At 42.3% G+C, this 26345-nt stretch overlaps 1 protein-coding gene across 1 annotated transcript in view; it reads right to left on the bottom strand.

The window, feature by feature from the left end:
* Positions 1 to 26345, bottom strand: part of LOC102219817 (poly(rC)-binding protein 4-like) — a 69473-nt gene that overhangs the window by 20847 nt on the left and 22281 nt on the right. The window contains 4 exon segments of the mRNA XM_023325683.1: positions 5088 to 5120; positions 6695 to 6718; positions 7353 to 7672; positions 20759 to 20809. Coding sequence (XP_023181451.1) covers positions 5088 to 5120; positions 6695 to 6718; positions 7353 to 7481 — 186 coding nt within the window. The 5' untranslated portion in view covers positions 7482 to 7672; positions 20759 to 20809.

Here is a 26345-nt window from a genome sequence, read left to right on the forward strand (position 1 = left end):
CAAACACACACCGACCCAAAGAAACCAAACACACACCGACCCAAAGAAACCAAACACACACCGACCCAAAGAAACCAAACACACACCGACCCAAAGAAACCAAACACACACCGACCCATAAAGAACCCAAACACACCGACCCAGAGAAAGAAATGCTAATGGAACTGAAAGTTTCTCCTTCCTGTCTTTATCAACTCAAACCCTCTGAATTGTTCCTGCTTTGCAGAGAAGCTGAACTTTAAGCTTCGCTGTAGAAACCATTTTTACCTCCACAGGTTCCATGAGTGAGAAATAGTTTCGCAGAATTTCCTCACCTTTTTAATGCACATCTTGTTAGATGCAGTCTGTTCCCATGACAACCTCCAGTTCAGAGGTCTCCTGTGTTTTGGTCTGAAGGGAGACATTGGTTCCATTTAACTCCTAAAAGTCCAGGATGGAGAAACTGCAAACAGTCGATCAACTCTTCCTCCATCCGAGTTTAGCTGCTGAAATGAACTCAGTCTGAATTTAAAGCAGAAGCTGAGAGCAAAGCAGACGTTTAGATCCCTGCCTCTCATTTCCATCCAATCATCATGTAAATTTTCTTTGAACTTTAAAATGCAAAAGTTAAATTGGTAAATGTTTGCTATGTCAGAACTAATTTACTAAATCTGTTTCTATCTCCCTTTTAGAACCTCAAGCAAGCACAAAAAATGTTATGCAACATTGACGACGTTATTTTGAATTTTGCCATTTTCATCAACCGTTTTTATTGCAATACTTCAAATCTGTATAAAAAATGTTGATGGAAACACGGACAGAGCTTCAGGGTTTAATAAAAACCTTCTGCAGTGCTTGCGTGTCCACATGACGGTCCGCAGCGACCTGCGGTCCGAAACCTTCAGGATGAACGTCGCCTGCTTCAGACTCGCACAAAAACCACAAAAGTTTAAAGACACGTGGAAACGGGCCAGAAGGAATGTTAGAACCTCAAAGATTTATCTGCAGCTTGCAAATAAGTTACCTTAGTGGACCAATTGACCTTAACGACCCTACTGGTGACCTTAGTAACTCAGCCAGTGTGGTTTTTCTGAGCCGGTTTCTTCAAGCGATGATGGAAGATGCATTTATGGATCAGGTACAATTCACCTGATGAGGATTTCATTGTTCCTGCTACCCGTCTCCTGTTTTTGATCGACTCCAGAGGAACTGGAACCTGATGGTTCTCCGTCCAGCCCCCCCACTCGTTCCTCCCCAGTGTTCCCAGTTTGCTGTTTGTGTGTGACGCTTGTCTTCATCACTCTTGATTTGGAGCGCAGTGAGGACGGACGGCCATGTCATCCAACTGGATTACTGAGCTCTGCTCTGGTTATTAGGGCGCCATGCTGCCAGCGTCCGGCTTCTCGCTGCTCCAGATGTGTGCAGACATCTGTGTTTGTGGAGCGGAGATGAAGAACAGCAACCCGACAGTAATGCTTCCTCTGACTTGATGAAGACGGACATCGTCTTCTCTTGTTTGCGTGCTTCCCTGTTTACTGAAACATCCGCTCCTGCAGGCTGGAACCATGAGGAAGAGCTGTTTTTATGTGAAGCTTGCTTGAGAAAATTAATAGTATTTTGTGTTTTTAGTTTGAGTTTAGATAAACAGCATCAGAGAGACGGAGGCTGCAAGTTGCAGGGGTAAAAAAAGAGCAACTTTGAAATGAGGTGAAAGCGTATCTTAAGGTGTTTTTTGTCCTTGAGGGGAAAATATCTATTTAAATATTCATGCTTCCTGTCAGGCTGAAATAACCGAGAAAAACAATCTGCTCTCATTTCATCTGCTGCTCCCAGATTTAAATCCTCAGTATGCCACACGTCTTTTAAAAAGAGCCTGCTCCAGTTGTCCTTTATCTTGTTATCTGTTAGTTTGTTTTTTAATCAGTTCATAGTTTTGTAGTAAAATAACTTCCTGGCTGCAACATAATCAGAATTTGAGCTGAAATCATGAAGATGGCCGTCTGAGTTCACCTGCGGATAATAACACTGAGGACAAAGGAGCCTGGTGAAAACTCTAAATCCCAGAATGCACTGCACCAGTCACAGCTGATGTCAGAGGACCAGTCTTTAAATCCAGACAGAAAACATGACAGCTGCTCAAGATCACATATTAGTTTATCAGTAAATGTTTGAGTTCTTAGATATTTGCTTTAAATTAAAAATTTTCAGCTTTTTTTTTTTAATTTCAGTTTTTTTTAACACATATCTTGTAATTTCTTGTAGGTTTTCTTTACCTGTTTTTTATCTGTACAGCAAATTTAAACTTTTGTTTGATTATTGTTCATGCATGCATGCAGGGAGGCTGGGATTTGACCCCAGGACTTTCGGTTTGCAAGGCAGACGTTTATTTCAGTGTCTAACTAAATATTCTACGTCGTTCCTGTTATTTGAACTTGGCAGAAGAAGCTGATTCAGGCACGCTTTCAGCTTGAAACGACTTTCATGATGTATTTGCTCTCATATCCTTTGACTTAATTTAATTTTTTCATGAAATAACTTTTCCTATCTGGGGAGCATGCAGCGTAAATAACATTTACACATTTCATTCATGATTAATTCATGTTTTTGGGGTAAATTGATGTTAGAACCTCAGATTGTTAGCAAGAGGAAGACTGTTGTTTGTGCAGTTTAGATGTAAATATGCTGTTTTTACAGTGCATGTTGAGCTGACTGAGCGTCGCTGCAGACGGATCATCTCAGCTTTGCAGCCGCTGCTCAGAGACTCTCGGCATCGTTTGCTCCGGTACGTGAAACCTTGGTATTCACAGCAGGCGTGCAGCACATCGTCAGTCACCGATAAGTTCTGCTTTCACCGAGATGAATGCAAACCATTTCAACTTATCGATTCCAGTGTTTAAGTATTCATCCAGCTGCAGCTGCAGCCTGATTGCAAATAAATGTCTTCTGAGGCGATGCGAGCGCGGCGGCTGATCAGGGAGGCGTTATAGAAATAAACACGATGCGCTGCGGCGCATGTTGCTGCTTCTAATGGAAATACAGCTGCACTCATTGGTTAGTTTGATAAGTTAACAGGAAGTGGAATCAGTGATGCTGAATGTTTGATGAAAAGCACAAGGTTACAGACTCCTGGTTGATGTTTCACATTAACAAAAAGTAAATATTAGATTTTTTTTATCTTATAAAATTTGCTTTTTGTATTTTTCCACTTTGTTTTCCTGCATCAAAAACAAACCTGGAGTTTTGCTTTGATTCTTTCATTCATGTTTGAGAAATCCCTTAATCTCCATTGAACCAAACTTCTGCTTTCATCAGCTGTGTTTCACCCATTCAGCTCCTTCAGACTAGCCAGCAGCAATTAGCAAACATCTGCAGAGCTCATTATAGGAGCTACTTCTCAGAGTAACACTGGTAAAAATGTTAAAGGGTTAATAGAGGAGCCATCTTGGGATGACGTCATGAAGGCGGAGCTTCAGAAAGAGCAGGAGCTTCTTACAGAGACAGAGGCCCAATTTCAACCCGTTAAATTACAAAGTAAAGTTTCTTTTAAGCCATATTTGTTATTGTATAAAGGATTTTAAGAACTGAAGGCAACATAGTTACTGATTGTGCTATAAAATGTGCCTATGTGACTGGAGAACACATAGTATCGCCCCATTTCCTATTTCCTTAAAGTGAGAGAAAGAGAAAAGATATTCACCCTCAAGCCTAATAACTACTTGTTTCATCCTCGTGTCTGTAATGAATCTTTAACGTCTGTCTTGTCTTGTCCACCTGCTTGAACATTTCCAGACCGGTTGACCTTTGACCTGACATCGAGGTCCCGTCAGTCCAGATTTGGAGAAAATGATGTTTCTGGATGAAACTTTGAGCCCTGAGTGCTTTATCATCACAGACTGACCTGAAGCCGCGATCTCAGATGAGTTCAGAGTTTACAAACTAAATCTGGGACGTATTTGGTGTAAAAGTTAAAGTTTCAGGAGGCTAACATGTAGCATTTAGCTGCGACTGAAGAGAATAATGACAAAGTGCTGAGGTAAGCAATGTTTAAGCCCCGCCTCTTTTCTCACTGAGCCGACCTGCTGGGAAACAAGTTCACCTCCAGTCGAGTTTGGAGCAAATAACCAAATAATGATTCACAGCAGGTATCGCATGGCACTGATCTCTGTTACCATGACAACCAAGATTACTCTACAGGCTCTTATATCTGCAGATGCATATGCATGTCTTCATATTTATAATTTTCTCCTCCAATTTTAACTCTCAGCTGAACAGAAGAACAGACGTAATTTTAGTTTAAAGCCAGATGAACTTCACCTCAGCCAAGGAGCTTCAGAGGACTGACCTCTGACCTCTGACCTGTTCTTCCTGATGACAAACTGTTCCTGCATCCATCAGACACTTTCAGCAGATTGGACTGAGTCTCTAACAGATTTTATTAGATGATTTGAGCTCATGTCTAAACTTTGCTTTATGATTTTATGAATGTAAAGTAAAACACAAACAGGAAAAACTGCATTGTGGGAAAAAATCTCTTCTTTAAAAGCTGTTAATATTCCCAACTTTCTACTTTTTATAATCCGGTTTTAGTCTGATTTACCGATTTTTGTCTGTCTGACATGGAAGCTACTGCAAAGAGAGAAGGCAGACATGCCACAGGGAATTACACACACACACTCACGCCCACACACACACACACACACACACACACCCACACACACACACACACACACACACACACACACAAAGCTCCTGTCAGCTCGGCGTGTCAACATTATGTTCTGTAGAATCACAGCAGGAGCTCTTAAATATTGAACACCTTCAATTATTCCTGTTTCCATTTGCAGAACCAATACAGATAGAGCTTTGTGGCCCGTCTGAGCGCGCTCACTGGCAGAACCGACAACCGGACCTTTCCGGGACCCAACAGAATCTGTGATGATGCTGGATCCAGCTGATTAGAGGAGATTAAGCTAAACCCTGCGACTTGTCGCGGTGTCAGCGAGGACGGGCAGGGCGGCGGTAATTAGCCCAACACATGCAGGCTGCTTATGAAGGCTTGTCGTGGATCAGCAGGAGAGGATGAGGAGGGGAGATGATGAAGGTCTTACCTCTTCTCGTATTCTCTTCACGGTTTCTCCTTTCTGCAAAGAGAAGAGGAACAAATGACATAAATATCCTGACAGGCTTCAGGGACGAGTGTTGAAAGAGGAGCTCAGAGATAATAAAGGTTTAATAAAATTCATCTGTTCAGACTGATTCTCTGTATGGAAGATAAAATGTTCGTGTGTGACTGAAAACCAACCAGGCTCATGTTTTAATCACTGAATCAACTCTGATCTGTTACCTTCACATATGATCCATATTTAGGCAGTTATTGATGAACCATGCGGTTCATTAGTTCAAAAACCAGAGCTGGGAATCTATTGAAATTTTAATCAAGTTAACTGAAGGGTCTGTAATAAACTGATCACAATTAATCGAAAACCAAATGCTGACAAAATGAGAAACATTTTTAATTCAAAAATGCTTTTTGCTGCTAAATTATTGGATAAATAGAATATGAACTCAACAGCAAACATATTTATGGTTTCAGGAAGTCCTGATCATTCATGTAGCTTCTCTAGAAATGTGGATGCTAACATTAGCATTAGCTTCTACATGTTTAGCACTGAGATGCTGTTTTATGTTGAGTTTTTCTCGGTTCATCGATGCTTCCGGCCTCCTGAACCTGGATGCCCTGCAGCAGTTTTCCTTAAACTCCAACCTGCCAACAGGTTGAGAGTCCGACTCCGACATAAAAATGAGCTTCGAGAGCGGGAACACTCTGAGGAGTAAAAAGGTCCATGTTGTAAACAAGCAGAGGAAGCATCTGCAGTTCTGTTTGGTCTTAACGAACCACGCTCTGCTCTGCTTCAGGCTTTAGGAAATCAGGCCTGAAAACGAGGAGAATCCCAACATCTGCTGCAGGAAATCACCTGAGAGAGGCTTCAGGAGAATTTCCTGTGATATGTAGGAATAATTGTGCCTGCACGTCTCGTTCTCTGCGTGTTCGGGAGCAGCTTCCTCAGAGAGACGACAGCCTGACTGGAAACCTGACACACCATTAACGAGACTTTCACACCAACTTCGTGCCGTAGAATCAAACTGAACGGCGCTCAGATCTGCAGCTTTAACAAGTCAAAAGGAGGAACCTTTCCTGTTATCCTGGTTTTCCATTCGCTACACAGATTCCATGATGTGGTCCTGATATATCCCAACAGAAATCCTGCCTCACCAGGATCGCAGTGGCTCAGTTTCCATTGACTTTAACATTTAGAATTACAAAAATAACTTCACCAAATGGAAACACGGCTATTTAAAAAAAGTTATGTTTTTGGATAGAAGGTTTTTGTGCTAGGATGAGATGGCTTCTTGGCTGTAATAAAATCAGTGTATTCACAAAAGAAAAACTTTTTTATATCACATGATGATCAACAACCGGATATTACTACTGGCAGAAAAGATGAAGAAGACAGGAAGTGGTAGGAGGAGGATGGTGCAGCATGTTTTTTGATAATATATCATTAGAAAGTATTTAAATTGTGTTTCTTACTTAATGGAAAAACCTCACCTGCGTTTTTGACATTAGCGGAATATTAAAGTTTTCTGCATGTAATGGAAACGCAGCTGCTGTTTAGCTTGCTGACTGTGAAGGAAACAGCCGTCAGGAACTCACCTTTCCAATAATACTCCCAACTTCCTGTGTAGGAAAGAAAAACAAGCAGTTAGAAAAGATTCTGTTTAGCCTGGATTTGTGTTCACTCCAGCAGCACCGGGTTCATGTAAGCTAGCAGGAGGCGTTCCTTCAGGACGACTCTGGACCAACGCGCTCATCCAGGGCCGGCCCAAGACTTTTTGGGGCCCTAAGCAGATTTTCATTTGGGTCCCCTCATAACAAGGTGCTTCATCATTCCTAAGCTAGTCTTTGTGTGCAACAGAGCTGCTATCATTATTTAGCATTATTTGTGATTAGCTCAGTGTTTTTATGATTAATGATTTTAACCTTACAGAAGTAGCAAACAAAAAAAATTGGATTTTGAGATGCAGGGTTATTTAAATATTCCAAATTATTTTAACTATTCCAACACTAGATTTACAGTAAACAAGTTTAACATCTTATATTTCCTTAACAGTGACAGCAGCCATCAACAGGAAGAGAGTAACAACCTCAAAATTACTATAGAAAATGTTTTTCTATGTGTAATAGCATTTGGTTTGAATGTTATTTTAAATATATTATCATGCTAGCGTGGGCTCTTGGGGGCCCCCTGGTGGTGTGGAGCTGTTTAACTCTCTTATGCCTTGGGCCAGCCCTGCTCTCATGGATTCTTTACCTTTCCATGCATGAGGAGGCGAAGCGTGAGCGTGACCGCCATGGCCCCGTCTCCAAACTCCTGTTCACAGCTCATGGTCCGGGCGGCGGCGGCGGCGTGGTGGGCGGAGTCTGCCGCTAAGAGACGCATGAAGGTTCAAGGCGCCAAGGCGAGAGGAGCTGAGCAGAACACCACGGGGAACCTCTGAAGAACCCGCTGAGGAACAATGGAAAGCCCCGGAAAAACAACAGCTGGGTTCCAGGTCTGGATGATGGAACTAGACTGGTCAGACTGGTCAGACTGGTGGAAGGGGAAGTATCGTTTTTATCCCGTTTCTTGTTCTGTAGGAAGCAGAAAGAAAAAAACCCTTCAGATTATTTAGATTTTTCTTCTATAGAGAATAAATTTCAGTTCAGCCAAACAGCTTGGCGCATTGCTGCCACCTTCTGGTAAGAAGGGAAAAACCTGCTACCAAGTCAAAGACCTGGTTCAGACCCAGTTCAGCGCAGGTTTATCATCAACATGATCGACAACGAACACCAGGATGTTGCTGTAAAAACAAAAAGGTTTTGGGGTCTGAAATGTAATTTATGTGTGATTAGTAAATTAGTGAAGTCAGTACAGTGTTTGCTGGTCTTAGCTGTTATTTTCACAGTTTGACTTTTTTCTCACAAATATTCACAAGTTGTTGAAAACGTCTGTGAATCCAACTGTTTTTAAATCACTGCAGTTGTAAATTTGCCGACTGCAAAGTCTCTTCTTAATCTTTTTATTATATTTTATTAGCATGCTTCCATCTGCCTGTCGCTTTGCTGCTGGTACGTCTGGATTTCTTTACTTTAAAAAAAATAAAGGCTGGTTCTGTTCTGTTGCCGGTTGTATCCAATCTGGTGCAGCAGATTCACCAGAAGCCATGAACGTAACTTCTGGTCAAATTGTATTTCTACTGCAGAAACTGTCAGCATTTCTTCTGTCTGCCACTAGAGGGAGCAAAACATGTTTGTAGGCTGGAAATGGTTGTTGGAAAGTGAATCCAGAAGCTCAGACTTCGTCCTCTGGGCCGTTGGTCCCAGTTTAAGACCAGTATGAACTGGTTTGCTCCCAGTGTGCTGGGAGTTTAGACAACATTCCCAGTTAAATTTCCTCTGGTGTGAACCCCGCCCGGTGTGTTTGGTTCTGTTGAAGTAACATGGAAATGACCAGTAGCTCATGAGCTAACAGGGAGCGGAGCGCAGGAAGCGCCTGAATGAAAAAAAGAAAAAGCTGTCGGCCACTGAAATGCCACTCAGCTCTGAAGACTCTTAAGCTTCTCCTTTTACACAAAGAAGGTAGAAACAAACAAATAAAACGGGCAGCCATTGCTGCGCGCTAATGAGAAGCTGTCCGTGGTCTGCATGCAGCCTATGGGTGTGTTGGTGTGTGTGTGTGTGTGTGTGTGTGTGTCCCACGCATCATGACTTCCTTTGATCATTTTCCCAGGAAGCTGCTGACATTTCCTTGAGCATCTGTGATTTTATGCTTCGTGTCTGAAAGTCTGTCCTTCAGGCGTCTGTCTCTATGCCAACCGGGATCCTTGGCATTAAGGTGTGCATGTGAATACAGACATTCATGAAGCGATTTCTGCTTCATACCAAGTCAGATTCAGGTGTGTGTGTGTTGTGTGTGATGGAATTGTATTGATTGCATTGAGCCGTATGTATCCATCTCCATTTGTGCTGAGAGCGTCTGCTTCTTCCAGCCTCATAAAAAATACAGAATCTGAACCAAAGTAGGTCAGCATGCAGGCTGTCTGGCACGCGAGACGAGCAGCTTCTCATGACGACGCGTCTCTCTCTGGAAACCACGGCGCTTAACGACAGCAACAGCAGCGAGCTAACGGATCGGCTCAGCGTTCAGATACGTGGACAGGTTGGATGTGTGTGAGCGCTTCGTTACTTCAGGTACCGAAAAAGATTCATTTAGTTTTCCGCTGCAACCTGTGTGTGAGAGAGAGATGTAAATCCAGAACATTATAAATTATTGAGGCTCTTTCAGATGCTTCAGCCTTTCTCCCTCTGAGTCATATAACACACATACGCCCACACACACACCCACACACACACCCCCACGGCGTGGCCTCGTACTGAATGAACCTTGAATTTGTGAGGTCACCACTGAAACTCGTCCAGATGACATCAAGACGACTTACAGTCACATCAGCAAATATTTTTAAGGCTCAACATGTTTCATTTTCCGCTCTTTGTGGTAAATCCTCATATATTTTACATCATCATAACAATCTGGATTATAATCCCTCATTTTAAAACTGAATTGCTGCAATGTGTGGAAGAAATGGAGAAATCAAAATCTTCACAAAGAAAACTGAGTCTAATTATTCCTTTTTATTTGTAACTACTAATGAATCAGGATTGATGCTGGCGGCGATACTCTGTGATGGACACAACACTGGTGGAGACGAGGCATAAACAACCATTAAAACCTGGACTACTGGGAATGCTGGTCCACCAGTAGGTTCTGATCCATCTGAGAGGAACACCAATCAGGACTTCAGCTGAACAGACCAGGGAACGGTGAAGCGGTGGGCGAGTGATTGAACATCCTGATGGTTCAGTAACAGAAGTGTTGAGGAACGCCTGCACATAGTTCCCACAAGTTTGAACCAGACGTGATCGACGCCATCTTGGTAGGCAAGTGCAGCACAAAGCACAGCGGACCCATGGCTTCCAGACCAACAAAAAGAAAATATGTGGAAACTCTTAACAAAGTTAAGTTACATACACAAAATGGCTTCTGTCAGGATCGACCCGTGTAAGACGGAGAATGGAAACATGTCAGACGATGTAGACCAACTGCCTCTGATGTCAGTCCATAGCTCACTACTTAACACAAAGAATTAGCCTGACATCTATACAATCAGTGTTTAAACGGATTTGTTTACTTCACTGTTGTTTCAGTCGGTTCTGAAAATAAATTAGTTTTTAACTTTTCCAACAGGAAATGAACGAATGACTGACTTCTTTCTGTCTGGTGGAGTCTGTTCGTTCCTCCAATCACGGCAGAGAAGATCAGGACTGCGGGAGACGGTCAGAGACACGACTTCACGGTTGTCCATGATTTGATTTCATTGGATCTGAACACCAGGTGGACGGCCCTGATTCATTCTGGCCGGCAACAAACTGCATCCAAAACCTGATTGGATTAAACAGAGAGACAGCCACTGGTGTCTTCACGCTGATTGGATTGAAAAAATGACCCATGTTGGGCAAAGTCCTCAAGGACAAACTGAGCGTAAAAATGTCCTGTCAGTGTCTGGATCTGAGTCTTCTTTAATTATGACTGCATGTCGAGCTGCTGTAACTCAGAGCAATAACCTTTCATCAGCCTGGGAGGATGCAGGGAAACCGGCTTCAGTAAAGGAAGAGATGGAAACCTGAATCAGAATATTGTATCTGTGGGCTAACTCCTTTAGAACAACTTGAACACAACAGTAGTCTTTTCCAGCGTCCAACCAGATCGGCTTAGAAGCAGAAATTAACCCCAATCGTCTGAAAGAAGTGTAAAAACAAACGAATAATTATGTCAACAACTTTAACACATCAACACAATTAATTCATCTAAATGAACAAGTTAAAGTCCATGTTAAACCTAAATTAAAAACTCAACAGCAACAAGCTCAGATATTATATCTGCTTCTGTTTAATAAATCGTTCGGCTTTAATAAGGAGAAATGAGATCAGAGTTATTCTGATTTATTTATGTCCCAGGAACACAAACAAACATCCCATCGTTCATCAGATTATCATCCAGCTCCTGATGGGACACAATCCAGGTTTATGATCCTGCTGCGTCTTATTCCATTAAGTGTGTGTGTGTGTGTGTGTGTGTGTGCGTGTGCGTGTGTGTGTGTGTGTGTGTGCGTGTGTGCGCGTGTGTGTGAGATAATGATGTCATGGCTGAGCAGCAGCGAAGTAGAGGTGTGTGTCTATAAAATAGGCTGACATCATCGCTTGTGTGTGTGAGGCTGAAGTTTGCAGCAGACACAACGGCTAAAAACAAAATATGAGAGAGAAAAAGACAAAGCCCGACTCGGACGACCCGGTCCTGCTGGTTCTGATGACTGTAATTAAAGGGACGGGATAATGGCAGGATGCTAACAGTAATGAAAGGTCATCCAGGAAGCAGGAGGGCGTCTCCACACAGCTGCCATCGCCAGCAACGGATCCACAAATTAACACCTTCATCAAATCCACTCCACCCTCCACACACCGACTCATTTATTCCTCCAAGAAGAATCTGGAGAGTGAGCTCTTCGTTTCCTCCGTAGGTGTGAAGACACATTCTGCTCATTTCTTCTCTGCGACATGTTCACTGCCCTCCTCCTCTCGCTTTCCTCCATAACTAAGAACGCAGTCAGTGGGATTGAGTTAAAGGTCATGACAGAGAAACAGAGAGACACTGAACCGCTCTGGGAAGATTGGAGGAGAAAAAACCCTCTAGAAACAAGATGGCCGCCGGATTCAGGCTAGCAAATACAGTTCAGAAATCCTTTATTTATCCTGAAGGGAAATTAAATGTTGATCAGAGAGTCTTCAGAGAGTCGCTGTGGATGGTGATGCTGTCGGCTGGAAGGATCTCCAGTAGCAGTCAGGCCTGCAGCAATCTGAAGAAGCCTCTGACTGAAGACTGTTGCTTTACAACTGTCTGTCCTGACATGCTAGATGTTGGAGTAGGGGATAAGATCCATTAAATGCCATGATAAATGGAAAACTCTGTCTGGAAGCAACTTCCTGTCTCTCTGCATCCATGAAGCTTTTCAACTCCGCTGGGATTTGGAGTCAAAGTTCAGGTGTTATTTGAGCTTTTGAGATGCTAATCAGCTGCTCCGAGTTGAATAAAAACAACACCTTGTTGCCACGGTTACGCATCATAACTGGTGTCTGAAAGTAGAAAAAGTAAAAGCAGAAATCCTTCCAGCTGCTCAGCATCCAGAACCAGAGGGAAGAATTGCCCAAACAGAGAATGATGAAATAAAGTTTAGAAAATATCAGAACTAACAGAGCTGCTGCCACCATCAACTTACAGTCATTTCAAGACTTTAAAGATCCAACCGGAGAAAAAACAAAGTCAAGATGTTTTGCCTCCAAATACATTAAAGATCTGCTGTCGTCATAGCAACCTTCTAGACCAGGGGTCTCAAACTCCAGTCCAGGTTTTAGATGAGGCACAAACACTGGAATGAAACGGCTTCATCACCTCCTCCTGGTGTAGATCAGTTCTCCAGAACCTTAATGACCTCATTATTCTGTTCAGGTGCAGCAGAGGCTCATCTAAACGTTGCAGGACAGCGACTGGAGGACTGGAGTTTGAGACCCCTGTTCTAGACCTCTCAGCTCTTCTGGAACCAGAACCATGCTTGGTTCAGAACCAGAACCAAACATGGAGAAGCAGCATTCAGCTTCTTTGCTCTGCAAATCTGGAACAAACTTTCAGGAAACTGAAAAACTGCAGAAACCCTGAGCTCCTTTAAGGCAGCATTAGACCAGCATTTATCCACAAAGAAAGAAAGATACAGTGAAGTATGGTGGCCCTGTTGGGTCATGGGGTGTACGTAGTTTTTACTCTTTGGTTCTGCTATTATTAATCTGACAGGTTTATGGGCCGATATTTATTATGAGCAGATGATTAGGAGGCTAAAGCAGAAACAGGGTTTGTTTTCACTGTGTTTACTAAAGCCCTTCAGATGTCTCAACACACACCCCCACACACACACCCACCCACACACACACACACACACGCCCACACACACACACACACACCCACCCACACACACACACACACGCCCACACACACACACACACGCACACCGCTCACACCGCAGACAGCAATGTGAACACAACTGGCATGAACACACAGACCAACTGAGACACAAATGGAGCGTGAAGCATGTGCTGCATGCACACGGCTGGGCTGACAGAGCAAACAGGAACTCACACACACACACCCACACACACCCCAACGCACGCCCACAGTCTGCGTCACACACACCGGGGGGACGGCTGGACTCACAGCAGGAATGGACACACTCACTGTTAATGCAAAGAAACACACACACTCACACAGCTTGAGTCTGAAGCAGAGCACCAACATCTGAAGCATCTGAATCAGGAGCAGCTTCAGACTCAGCAGAGTTTATCTGGAGGAGTCAGAAACGTTCCAGTGGCTTAAACAGTGCCGGACCCAGAGAGAAAACCCAAATCCTGGGTGGAAGAAGTGGAGATCGGCTTTCAGCGCAAAGCACCGGCAGAGAGGAGGCTGATCGTGGTTCTGACCCAGGCAGAGGCACTGAGTGAAGGAGAAACCGAGCTCAACAGAACTGACCTGCAAAAACAGGCAGCAAAATGTTTCGCTTCACTTTATCCTCCAAATATAAACAGACTAAAGGAGCAGAATTATGTGTTTTATAGGCAAATTCAATTACAATTCAAACATGCTTTCATTAGACTTAGACTTAGACTGACTTTATTGTCATTTTGCATGCACAGGGTGAATACAGAACAAAATTTTCGTTGCATACGGCTCAGGACAATGTTTTGAGCTTTCAATGTTGTGAGGTTACTCCAGAATAAAATAAAATACAGTATAAAATATGAATATAAATATAAAATATAAAGTGCAGGAATGACAGTAAAATATAAGTTATTTAGCTCTGTACATGTGCAAGGTATACTGTTGTTAAATGTTGCTGTGACTCATATTAATTCAAATTCTTCAGAGTTATTGCAGTAGGCAACTCTATTACCTTCAATTGTTATAAAAATGCTACATATCAAATTGAACATCTTGAAATTGGGTCTCTGTCTCTTTAAGAAGCTCCTGCTCTGTCTGAAGCTCCGCCTCCAGGAAGTTGTCCCAATGTGGCTCCTCTATTAACCCTTTAACATTTTTACCAGCGTTGCTCTGAGAAGTAGCTCCTATAATGAGCTCAGCAGATGTTTGCCAATTGCTGCTGGCTAGTCTGAAGGAGCTCAGTGGCGTTTTGAACAGCTGAATGGTTGCCATGGAGATTTAAGAATTTCTCAAACATGCATCAAAGAATCAAGGCAACATTCTAGGTCTGTTTCCGATGAGGGAATAACTTTATATCATGATGCAAAGCTTAAAAAGTCGATTTCACGTGATACTGCCCCTTTAAGAACCAGATCCTCCTCTGCTTCGGCTGGAGAAACTTCAGCTTCACCAGAATATTTCTTCCTCTGTTGTTTCAGGGCGTTTCTGCTCAGACAGCAGCAGCAGAGGCTGTGAAGCCAACAGGAGCAGAACTGCAGCGTTTTATCATCATTTCTAATAAACGGCTTTCCTCTGGTTAAAGATCCAGATCCAGGATCTGCAACCCGATTCGGGTCGGATTCCACATTTAGAAATCCTTTTCAAGTCTCTTCCACAGTTTGGTTCTGACAGCTGAAGAAGGTTTAAATCTGACAGTTCTATTATGGGATGGATAAACAGAGCTGAATTATTGAGGAACGATGTTCAGAACCAAACTGAATATGGAGGAAATTAGCATCAATAATCTGGGTTGTTTAGTCTGTCAGAAGAGAAAAATATGACAGTTCAATTTTCAGAATTACATATTTATATTTGTTATTGTCCAATGTCACTTTTAAACTAAATAATTAAAAAACTAAATATTTAGCTCCTACAAAAATATTTAGCTTGCAGCTAAATATTTTCAAATTCACATTTATATTTAGAGCTAAATAAACTAAATATAGTTAATATGTAAACTAAATATTTAGTGTCGGACTACATACTTAACTTAAAACTAAATAGTTTGAGATCTAAATAATTACCTTTAAACTGAATATTTAGTTTGCTGATTATTTATCTTCCTAACCAATCTGGTAAAGCAAATATTTTGTTCCAAACTGAATATTTAGTTAGTTCAAAGCTAAATATTTTGTTTTGTAAACTAAATATTTAGGTTTGCACTAACTAAATGTTTAGTTTGAAACTGTGACATTCATAAATAAGTAAATAACATGTTGAAAATATGACTGATTGATAAACGAGCCGCCATTTTTCCTCTTAAACAACCCAAATTACTGCTGTTAATTTTCTGCTGTATAACTTTAGAAATGCAGTCCTCTGTCTGCATCAGAAGACAAACAGCAGGACGAAGACGTCCAGACGCTCCAGCAAGACGTAGAAATGGAGATAAATTTATCTCAAAGAAGAAGATGAGGAAGATGAGGAAGATTCCTGCAGAGGAAACCTTTCTGCCAGAAGGATCTGGAGTTCCCTTCATCTCCAGCTCATCCCGTCCTTCAGCCACTCCATCACTCATCTATGGATATTATCCGTCTGTCTGACTCCCTGCTGGGCAGCATGAGCGAGGAGGAGGAGGGCGATGAAGAAAAATCAAACAGCAGCAGGAAAAAAAAAACAGATAAAACAGCCCAATGAAAAAAGTATGATTGACTTTCTGTCAGATATGGAAACAGCAGCTCAGTTTCTGTTGATTTGTTGTAAATAAGAAGTTTAGTCAGAGCGTTCATGACTTTTTAAACACGGGAATCCAGATGTTGCAGCTTCCTGCAGAAAAAGGGAAACGCTTTTCAGACTCAGTTTCATACCTGAAACACTGAAAACGCTCTCTTCATATGCTGTGAGCTGAGGAATATGGGAAAGTTTGGCGTTAGCGGTCATCGACACGCTTTCATTAATATCCTGCATGATTTCTGACTGAAGTCCTATCGCGGTCAATTAAGGTAAAAAGCAACAGAGCTAGCAAAACTCAACAACTATAAAACTGAAAGCATGAGTGAAAAGTCCTGAAGTGTAAACCAAACAGAAAGGTGCGTAATGACAAATAAGACCCAGTAGAGGGCGCTATGCTATGTTGTAACAACGTGGTTGAAACTAAATGCCATGTTGGTGTAGCGCTTTAGCAGTGTTAATGTTTATGATTAGCTCTTTGCAGTTAGCCCTGCTGATGTTTTAGTTAGCGCCGCCCAACACTGGTTTCAGAAATTCTCCAGGTCTGGATGAATTTCCTTCTTGACAATGTTACTTTACTGACCTTTACTGTGAGCTATCAGACAGGAAATGGACAGAGAGACAGAGAGAAGACAAGCATCAAAGGTCGTGAGGTCAGGAATCAAACCCCGGAGGGCTGCAGCTGAGGACTGTAAGCTGTGAAGCGTCTGCTGCGATGCCACTCCACCCGACGGCCTGCAAATCTTTTCTTCTTGCAGATTTTCGCTCCATCACCATGACGCCAGCTTCATCCACCAAATCCTGATGAACATTTCATGGAAACCATGGAAGCATCTGCAGCAACAGCTTTATATTTAATGGCTTGTTTAAATTCTGTAAAAAAGGGAGAATTTTTCCATGAAAGCAGAATCTCTAATGGATTAACCCGATGCCAAGCGTCGCATTTTATGCTCCTGTAAGCAGGCCAGGAGGCTTCGGTCGCCTTTCTTCCTCCGAAATCCAGTTTCCTAATGAGGAGTCAGCCTAATGAAATCTAGAAGAGTAAGAGGCTGACATGGAGACGTGAAGGGAAGGAAGCAGGCTGCAGAGGCTGCAGGCTAACAGGCAGGAAGTAATGGACTCTTTATTGAATTAAATGCTCCGCAAATGCAGAGCAGTCATTATTATCCAGCTGGGATCCTGACACCAGCGCCGATAACAGGATCCATTAACCCGATTGGCTGCGCAGCCATTCGTCAAAAGCCGTGCTTTCATATGAAGCAGTTCTCACTGGAACTGATGCTAGGTTACAGATTTTAATATAAAAACGGATCCAGGTTTCAGTCAGACATGATGAGACGCGTTGGTAGAAAACGTTTTCAAAACTCAAACTTTAAAAAGCCTCATATGCAGGAAGCTGCTGCTGATGCCAACATTCTTCATCATTAATCTCTTCCTAATCATGATGCCACCAGTGCAGAGCTTGCTCATCAAGGTAGCGAGACAATGGAGGCAAAGACGATGTTTCTGTCCAAAAAAACTTCTGCAATGGACCAGAGGAGATCGGTTCTGACCGTTTGGACAGAACCAGTTCATTCAGAGGTCCAGGTGTGCGTTGCTTTATTTCACTTTGTGTTCACTCTGACAAAAAGTGAAATAAAAACCAGGACTATAATAGTTTTAGGCTTTTTCACTATAATTTCGTTTTATTTTGTTGTTACTTTTTGTTTCTCTAATTGAGTTAGTTTCAATTAGTTTTTAGGGTTTCATAGTTTTTATTACTTAATATTAATTAAATATTGTTTAGTTTTGGTTTTTATCAGTTAAAGTAGTTTTAGTTTTGCGACAGACGGGCGACCTGGCCAGGTGACCCCGCCTCTCGCCCGACACGTTGGCTGGAGAGGCAGCAGCTCCTCCTGACCCGCCAGGGACCAAGGTGTGAAAATGGAGGGATGGAGAGTTTCAGGTTTTTCGTACTTTAGTTCATTTTTATGTAAAAGTATTTTGTTGGGATTGCATGTCGATTGAGTAATAAATACTCAGCAAAAAATGTATTACATTTTTATTGAACATCAACTAACTCTGGAGTTTTTTCCCAAATGTAGTTGTCACCATTTTGTAGACTAGCTTAGCCGCCAGGATGAACATGAAGTGCTGAAATTGGCCAATCGCTGATGCAAACTGCTCATGTGGGGAAAAAAGAAAAAATAATCAGTTTGAAAGGATATTATATAGAGAGTATCAGCATGTTCTAGTTTTTCCCCATTAATTACCATTTTTACTTATTTATTTTATATCAGTTTTGTTATTTGGTTAGCTTTATTTAACTATAGTAACTTTGCTTCCAACCATCCAGGAGGAGTTCAGAGATGATCTGAGATGTTTTTATTTGATAAAGTCACAAAGTGCAACATCTGAGTCTCTGCAGAAGCTTTCTGCTGCCTTCAGGTTCATCAGCAGCTCTAAGTGCAGCCAAACCGTCCACCTTAGAAACAATATCTACATTTTAATTTATGCATCATGTTTCCTTCACCAAAGACGCTAAAAAGTCGTCTGGAGCACCAGGATCCATCGTCTGACACAAAGACGCGTCGCTCCGTCACAATCTGCTGCTCTCGGGTCTAACAGCGGCAGCGTCTGCAGGAAATGAGCTCGCCCAACACGACTGCTGCTTCACTTGACCCGATGACCTCACTCCTCTGCAGCGTCCGTCTCAAAGCGCGGCGGCGGAAGGACGGATGAAATGTCAGGGATGTGGTTAACACGGCAGCCGGGGGAACAGCAGCCAAAGGAAAAATGTCTCATTTGGGATGAATATCTGATCAGCGCGCCGCTCTGCCCTCTGAGGAACTAATCCTGTCCAACGTGTCCCCAATCCGTCCCTCAGCGTCCGCTCTGCACACGTCCAGCCCTGGCAGGGATTTCTTCTGCCAGTAATTGGGAACGGATCGGACTTTCTGACAGGTTTCATCTGTAATCAGAGCCGATTCGCCTCCTCTCAGACCCGTTTAGAGGAGCTGATGTTACGTCAGAAAACCAACTTTAGATGTTAAATATGAAAATCTTTCTGCTTCCGACAGAGTTCTGCACAGCGTGACCCAAATCCATCTGATTTCAGATGCAGAAGCTCTGAAGTTTCTCATTGAAGCTTTTATTCTGCTCTCTAATTGGAAACTCAGCAGAGAAACAGGAGAAAAGAACAAAGAGGAAACCAGAACTGCTGATCCCAAACAAGATGGAGACGAGCTCTTCCTGCCGCTTCATGTTGGACAAACTTAGGAAGCCATGAAGGATTGAAAATATGGATTTTACAATTTGTGAACGAGCCGCATGAAGAACACTTGCGGTATGTTTCTCTAGAGGATGAAGCTGCTGCTTCCTGCTGGAAAAACCAACACGAATCCCAGAGTTGATGCTGTGGATCGCAACATGAGTCCATCCATCAATGAAACAATGCTTTACCATTTTTTATGAAACTTTATTTAGAAACTCACTGAGATCAAAACCTCACTAAGGATGACCCGACCAAGAAAAGCAGCAGCACGTCATGACAGACGAGACAAACAGAAATAACAACAAACATAAACCTCCAGCCGTTCGGCCAGAAGCTTCAGTGTTTTCACAAACCAGATCATCTCAGAGTCTCAGAAGCTGCCATGCGGCGTACCACAGGGCTCAGTTTCAGGACATATTCTCATTCTAATGTTTATTTGCCCTCCAGGCCAAAATATCAGCCAGTTTTCTGATATTCTTCTTCATTTTCTATGCTGATGACATTCAGCTATGAGTATTTAAACTTGTCATTGATAAAATGTTTAAGTAGCTCTGTGACGACAACTTGCAGCAAACCGGTTGACTGAAGCAATGCAACATGTCGGCGTGTCAAACTCTCCTGTCCAACCAAACCTGAGGAACCAGAACCATGAGGTTCTGGACTTCAGGTGTGAAAATACGCTGAATCTCCACATGAACTACTGGTAAGTTGTCAGATTAATTTTAAATGTCAGTATTGACCTTTCAGCAATGTGGGTCGATCTGCCAGGCTCTGAACGGGGGGGATCAGGGATCAGTTTCCATCGCAGCTGCATGGCGAAGATCACATTTAGTCAGACCGACTGTAACAAGTTTCTACTGTAAAATGTTGCATGTTTTCTGCATCTTAAATGTTTGTTAGATTGTTTGTAGCCCATGTGAGCATGTTGAAGTCCTCAGAAAGTGGGATGTTTCTGGTGGTGACCCAGGGGAGCCTAGTGGGTCACCACCAGAGGTGTGTGTGTGTGTGTGTGTGTGTGTGTGTGTGTGTGTGTGTGTGTGTGTGTGTGTGTGTGTGTGTGTGTGTGTGTGTGTGTGTGTGTGTGTGTGTGTGTGTGTGTTTTACAGTTGAGTTTCAGTCAGACGGTTATCCCATTAAATGCGTGCTGTTTCATTGCAGTGATGCTCCCATCTGGTTCACTGTTTACCTCCAGGTCCAACATGTCAGACTGGATTTTATGAACACAAATAAACTACACAACCATGAGTTCAATAATGTCTGATTCCAGGACAGGAAGTTAGAAGTGGGAGAGTTAGAAACTTCCTGTTTATTCCAGCCCTGCGTAGCGTCAATATCTGACTAAATCACATTATTCGTACCCTGACATTTTAAAAGTTTGCTTAAAATTTGCATGACAGTTGGATGGAAACGCAGTAAAGTCAAAGTCCTGCAGAAACTCCAGAGAATCCAGAGGAGCTGAAGCAAAGTTCAGGATTCATGGTTCCATTATTTTTTACTTTACTTGGTAAAAAGTACTTTCACCATAAAAAAATCATTTGGTTAGTATGGAGGATAATATTGATAAATAGTTCTCCGAGGCAACAGAACCGCCTTAAAGAGCGAGTCTTTGAACAAACGTATTCTCAGAGGTTTAAATCAGCTGAACGTTGGTCAGGATGTTGAAAAGTTTTGAACTCACCAATCTGACGGATCAGGTGTGAAGGCGTGGCAACATCTCTGGATCAGAACCCTGCAGGAAGAAACACACTGATGATCATCTGACTCAATTAAAACTGGGGCCGGGACTTTAACACAATTTGATTCATTGATTATATAGATTTTAAATTATACATTTCTTTATGCAATTAATCACTTTTTGTAATACCAAGATTCCCATTTTAACCTTTATATTTGTGCATTTCTGGTACACAAGTGACTACAACAGCAGCTAACACGCCAACAGCAACGGTGGACGACGTAGCGTCTTCTGGTCCACCGAGCTTCAATTCTGCTTATAAACGATCTGATTGGACGCTGGAAAAGACCATGTTTGTGTTCAAGTTGCGCTACCAGGAGTTATTAGCCTATCATAAAATAGCATCTCAATGCTAGCACGTAGCAGCTAACGCTAATGCTAGCATCCAGAGAAAACATTTCTAAAGCAGCTCCATGAATGATCAGAGAAACTCCGGAAAGATGAATGGACAGAAAAACACTTTGCTCCAATCTGATGGTTGAAGAACAAATTAATAAATATCTGTTTATTTATTCAACAACTTAGCAGCAAAAATTGGTTTTTGACTTACATTTTTTTTTTTAATCTATAATTTTAAAGAAGTTACAGGCTGTGAAATTAAATCCATTAAAATTTTAATCTGGTCCCACCACTAATTAACACCTTCCTCACATTAAAACTCAATAAAATTAATTGAATTTTGTGTTTCTTTAGGTGACAAAGTTCAAAAAGTGTAAAATTCCTGGAATCCAGATTATCAGATGGGGACAAAAGCAGACAGAAAGCAGCAGCGCTGATTTACACTCAGAGTCGTTAAGTTTCCAGTTCCTCTCACTACTAAACTCCACTGCTCCCACTAACCAAACTGGTTCCCAGTTCAGCTGAAGAGCATCTGAGATGTTTCCAGTAAGTCTGTTGTTCTTCAGCTGCTGGACACAGAGACAGACAGAGGGACACAGAGACGGACAGAGGGACACAGAGACAGACAGAGGGACACAGAGACAGACAGAGGGACACAGAGACGGACAGAGGGACGGACAGAGGGACACAGAGACAGACAGAGGGACGGACAGAGGGACACAGAGACAGACAGAGGGACAGACAGAGGGACACAGAGACGGACAGAGGGACACAGAGACAGACAGAGGGACAGACAGAGGGACACAGAGACGGACAGAGGGACACAGAGACGGACAGAGGGACACAGAGACAGACAGACAGAGGGACACAGAGACAGACAGACAGAGGGACACAGAGAAGGACTGCTGCACAGCAGAGGCGGACCCAGTAGAGACAGCTGGAATCTCCGGATCGCCGCTCTGCGTTCCTCAGAGGGTTTGGTGGGTCGACTCGTGTTGTTGTAGCCGGTAAACCGGCTGAGAGGTGGGAACACACACACGTCCTCTGACCTTTTCCAGATGTCAATGTGTGTGTGTGTGTGTGTGTGTTATCAGAGCTATAATGAGGTCTGAGGGGAACACAAGGCGTCCTGTCTGTCTCTGATCAGAAACACACAGAGTCACGACCCCTGCCCCCCACACACACACACACACACACACACACTCGCTGGCCATTAATCTGGTACAACAACCAGCAGAGACTTTTAATCTGAAACAACAACCATGTGAATCTGACACTCTGCAAACCTGGAACCAAACACAGAAACACATCTCTGCAAAAACACATCGAGTCTTACCAAGTATCCAGTTTCTATTGCTGATGTCTTAGTATACATCAAATAAGACTAAAGTAACTTAAAAGTAACTTTTCAGGGAGGAGAAAAAAGTGGAAAAACTTCAATAATTAATAGAGGAACTTCAGACATATTTAAAAAATTCCATCTGAAAAATCCCAAACAATCCAGGATTATCAGATATTCCATAAGAAGCAGAAGCTTTTAGGTCAAGATAATAAAAACATGAATATATTCAGAAACTGAGGAAAGATTAGAAGATAAATATATGACTAATGAATCAACCTGTTTTAATTAAAGCCTGATTCTTTGCTACATAAATGTAGAAACAGAAACAGAGGAGGGACGGGATACGAATGAAGGTCCAGATGAAGCTGACCGGTTCTGATGGAGGATCATTACGGCCTCTGAAGAAATCAGTGATTCATGTTTTAATGAGCGTTTCATCCGTTCATCATGCAGTGACGTCCAGAGCTACAGTTCAGCCGATTTTAAATTTACCACTTAGTTTTTTTATCTTTAGCACCAACTATTCTTATTCCCACTGAGACAAACACCAGACGGCCGACAGCAATCTGAGGAATTCATAAAACAAGTTGTAGTAAAAGTTAAATAAAATTAAAGGAAAAAAGCAGCCATTAGCCAAAGCTTTTTCTCTAAAACACATTGGAAATACAAGTATTTTAGTTTTAATTAATCTGCAGAGTTTTGGGTTCGACTGCAGAACAGGAGAGTAGTAGGAAAATAAAGATAGTGAGCCGAGGCTGCAGTGAATCTGTCCAGGTGACGTAAGAGACATCGGATGGAAGATGGAGCGCCCCCTACTGATTTTTGTCTGCAACGTGATTCCAAGTTACTTGTATAAAATTGCTGATTGGACCTTCTAGGCCTCCGTGTCCTTACCTTAACGAGCTTAAACCAAATTATGTGCCCACAGTTTTTATCCACAAAGCGCCTAAACCGGATATTGAGTGACAGACACCGGAAGAAACATTAGCAGGAAGCGCTGGAAGCTCTTTTAGATGCTAACGGAGCTAATGCTACTGTCGCTGGTACTGAATGTGAAAACACGGACCGACACCGGACCCTAAACAGCTGTTACCGGACCGGACACAGAGCTACAGAACCACTTACTGGACCACGCAGTCCGACCAGAGGTACGTGTCGTTCATGGTTTCATTCATGAAGCTGAAGGCAGCAGCAGCTGGACAACCCTGTCCTCTTCCTCCTCTTCCTCCTCCTCAATCATTACCACATCCCCATCATTTCAGCGCCTCCGGTCCAAACTGAAAACTTGAAGTTACTCATCGCTATTTTGGCTGTATGGAGCTAGTCCAATCGTCCTAGCACCCAGAATGCATTGCAGCATAAACAACATGGCGACTACCATGTGACAATATTAACATTTATAAAAAGCAAGCAACCTACAGTATTACAGCTTTGTTTTGACATTTAAAATAAATATTTCTAAAATAAAGTTTTGTTATAACTAATTGTGGATCCCTGTAAAACCAGCATGTGGACCAATGAGGAGGCTGAGTGGCGTTGAGCCTGGATTGTACAGCAGCTGAGCTCCAATCCCTCCTTTGCAACTCAACAAATTGGAGAGTTGGGCTTATAAAAAACATAAAAGCTTATGAACCCATGTAGAAATCAGCAGCTCTCTGATAGCCGCCATCTTTCCTCCACTGCATGACCAAAGTATGGTCACATACGTGACGTCAGCGGAGCATTATTTATTGCAGACTGTCTAATGCAGGGGTGGGCACTCCTGGTCCTCGAGGGCCGGTGTCCTGCAACTTTTAGATGCATCTCTACTTCAACACACCTGAGTCAAATAATGAGGTCGTTAACAGGACTCTGGAGAACTTGACTGCATTTAGGAGGAGATTCAGCTGTTGGATTCAGGTGTGTTGGACCAGGGAGACATCTAAGAGTTGCAGGACACCGGCCCTCGAGGACCAGGAGTGCCCACCCCTGGTCTAATGTCATGTTTCCACACAAATGCTAAGAAGGAGAATTTGCAAATATTCACTTTGGCTGCAGGTTTTATGATCAATCGTTTTTCGTTTTATTAAGCAGTTTATATGTGGATGAAAGATCAGATAAAAGTTTATCAGATATCTGGCTGCGTGAAAAGGGTCACCAGAACATCTGAACGCCATTTTCTGTAGCATTTAAAACAAACTTCACCAAATCTGAGTGATGATTAGCCAGGTTTACTGCAGCTCTTTGTAGTATTGATGTTGCATTCGGTGTTATTTCAAAAATCTTAAATTAATGCTATGTATTGCCTCTCTAAGAGGAATCACATTTTCTAAATGCTGGAGTTTCTATGGCAGGTGAATTTAGGTTTTAATGCGGCTGATTGAGTTGGCCGATCCGACATGCCGACAGCAGTTCGTTATCCCGCTGTCACAACATCGTCCCCAATTATCCAGTGGTGTCTGTCAGGCTCATAACGGATCATTCATCGACGTCGCTCTGGGATCCAGCAGATCAGTTCTTCTCAGAACGATAACTCATCCTTTTCTTCTCGTTCATCAGGCAGAATCAGATCAAACTGTTCCTGAAATGTTTTCTCTCCTCAGTTAAAGGATTAGTTACAGCAGAGACAGCAGCTGCGAGTTCACATCATAAAATCATAACGCAGCGAGGAGCGTCGTTTCATAAACATTAAATCTAATCCTAATCTCCTTCCCGACGCCGTGGCTCTGAATACAGTGGAAGAAGTTAGCGACTGTAATTAATGGCGGCTGCTTCCTGCTGAGCCGCTCTGGTCTTTAATGGCTCCATGAATCTCATCAGCTTTGTTAAAACCAGCAGGAGGGAAAACTTTCCTGAAACCACCGGAGACTGTTGGAGCGAAGCGGAGAAGAGCTGCAGGAGCTAAAGAGACTACAGGGGGAGAAGATTTCTGATCTGATGGAGACAAAAGGCAGCGAACACACCCAGACGCGTTAACAGCTGACACTAAATGAATCAGATGGTTCTGGACTCTGGACCAAATCCAGAAGACATGGATCTGAAAGAACGAGAACCTGGATGCAAACTAGTGATGGAGAGCAGTTGGGTATTTGCCTTTCAGCCTGCAGCTGGGCGATACGGCTTAAAAATAAAATATTATTGTTTCATACCAGATCCGATTTATAATTTTGTTTTGTTTTTTCTTGTTCACTTTCTTTTCTAAAAGGAAATGACAAATGAGTAAAATAAATTCAATCATCCCTGCAGAGTATCAGGGTCAGGCTATGAGAGTTTTTGTTTAATTACTAGAATAAAGTCATAATATTAGCAGAATAATGATTCAATTTAACCAGAATTAAAATTATGAGAAAAAGTCCATTTGAGCAGCTCAGTTCCTGCGACTCTTTTTTCAAAATAAACTCAATCGTCTCTTAGTTTGACGCTGATGTGTTAAAAAGATTAGGTATTTGTAGTCATAAAATTACTACTTTAGTCTCCTAATTTCAGAATTTTATCCTGGTAATATTATACATTTTTTGTAATAATTAAAAAATTAAAAATTAATTGTCTGACTGTAGTATTCTGTCATAGTTAACCTGAATTAACCGAAGTCCAAATAATAAAAGCTGTAAAAAAAAAAAAAAAAAAAAAAGCTTGTCAAACAAGATGGCCGCCTTGGCGTGCTGATACACTGAACTATGGAAACCGAGGAGCGCATTGGTTAAAAAGAAAAAGAAGAAAGAAAAATCCAGATGTTCCAGAAATTAAATCTTCAAAAACCAAAAATTGCTAAAAAGGCCCAGCACTACTTCAGTCTTCAGCAGCCAAGCAGCAGAAGATCCCAGTAAACAAATCCAGGTCTCCTTCCTGCCCAGCCACTCATCGTCATGT

This window comes from Xiphophorus maculatus, chromosome 20 (genome assembly GCF_002775205.1).
Source record: "Xiphophorus maculatus strain JP 163 A chromosome 20, X_maculatus-5.0-male, whole genome shotgun sequence".
NCBI lineage: Eukaryota > Metazoa > Chordata > Actinopteri > Cyprinodontiformes > Poeciliidae > Xiphophorus > Xiphophorus maculatus.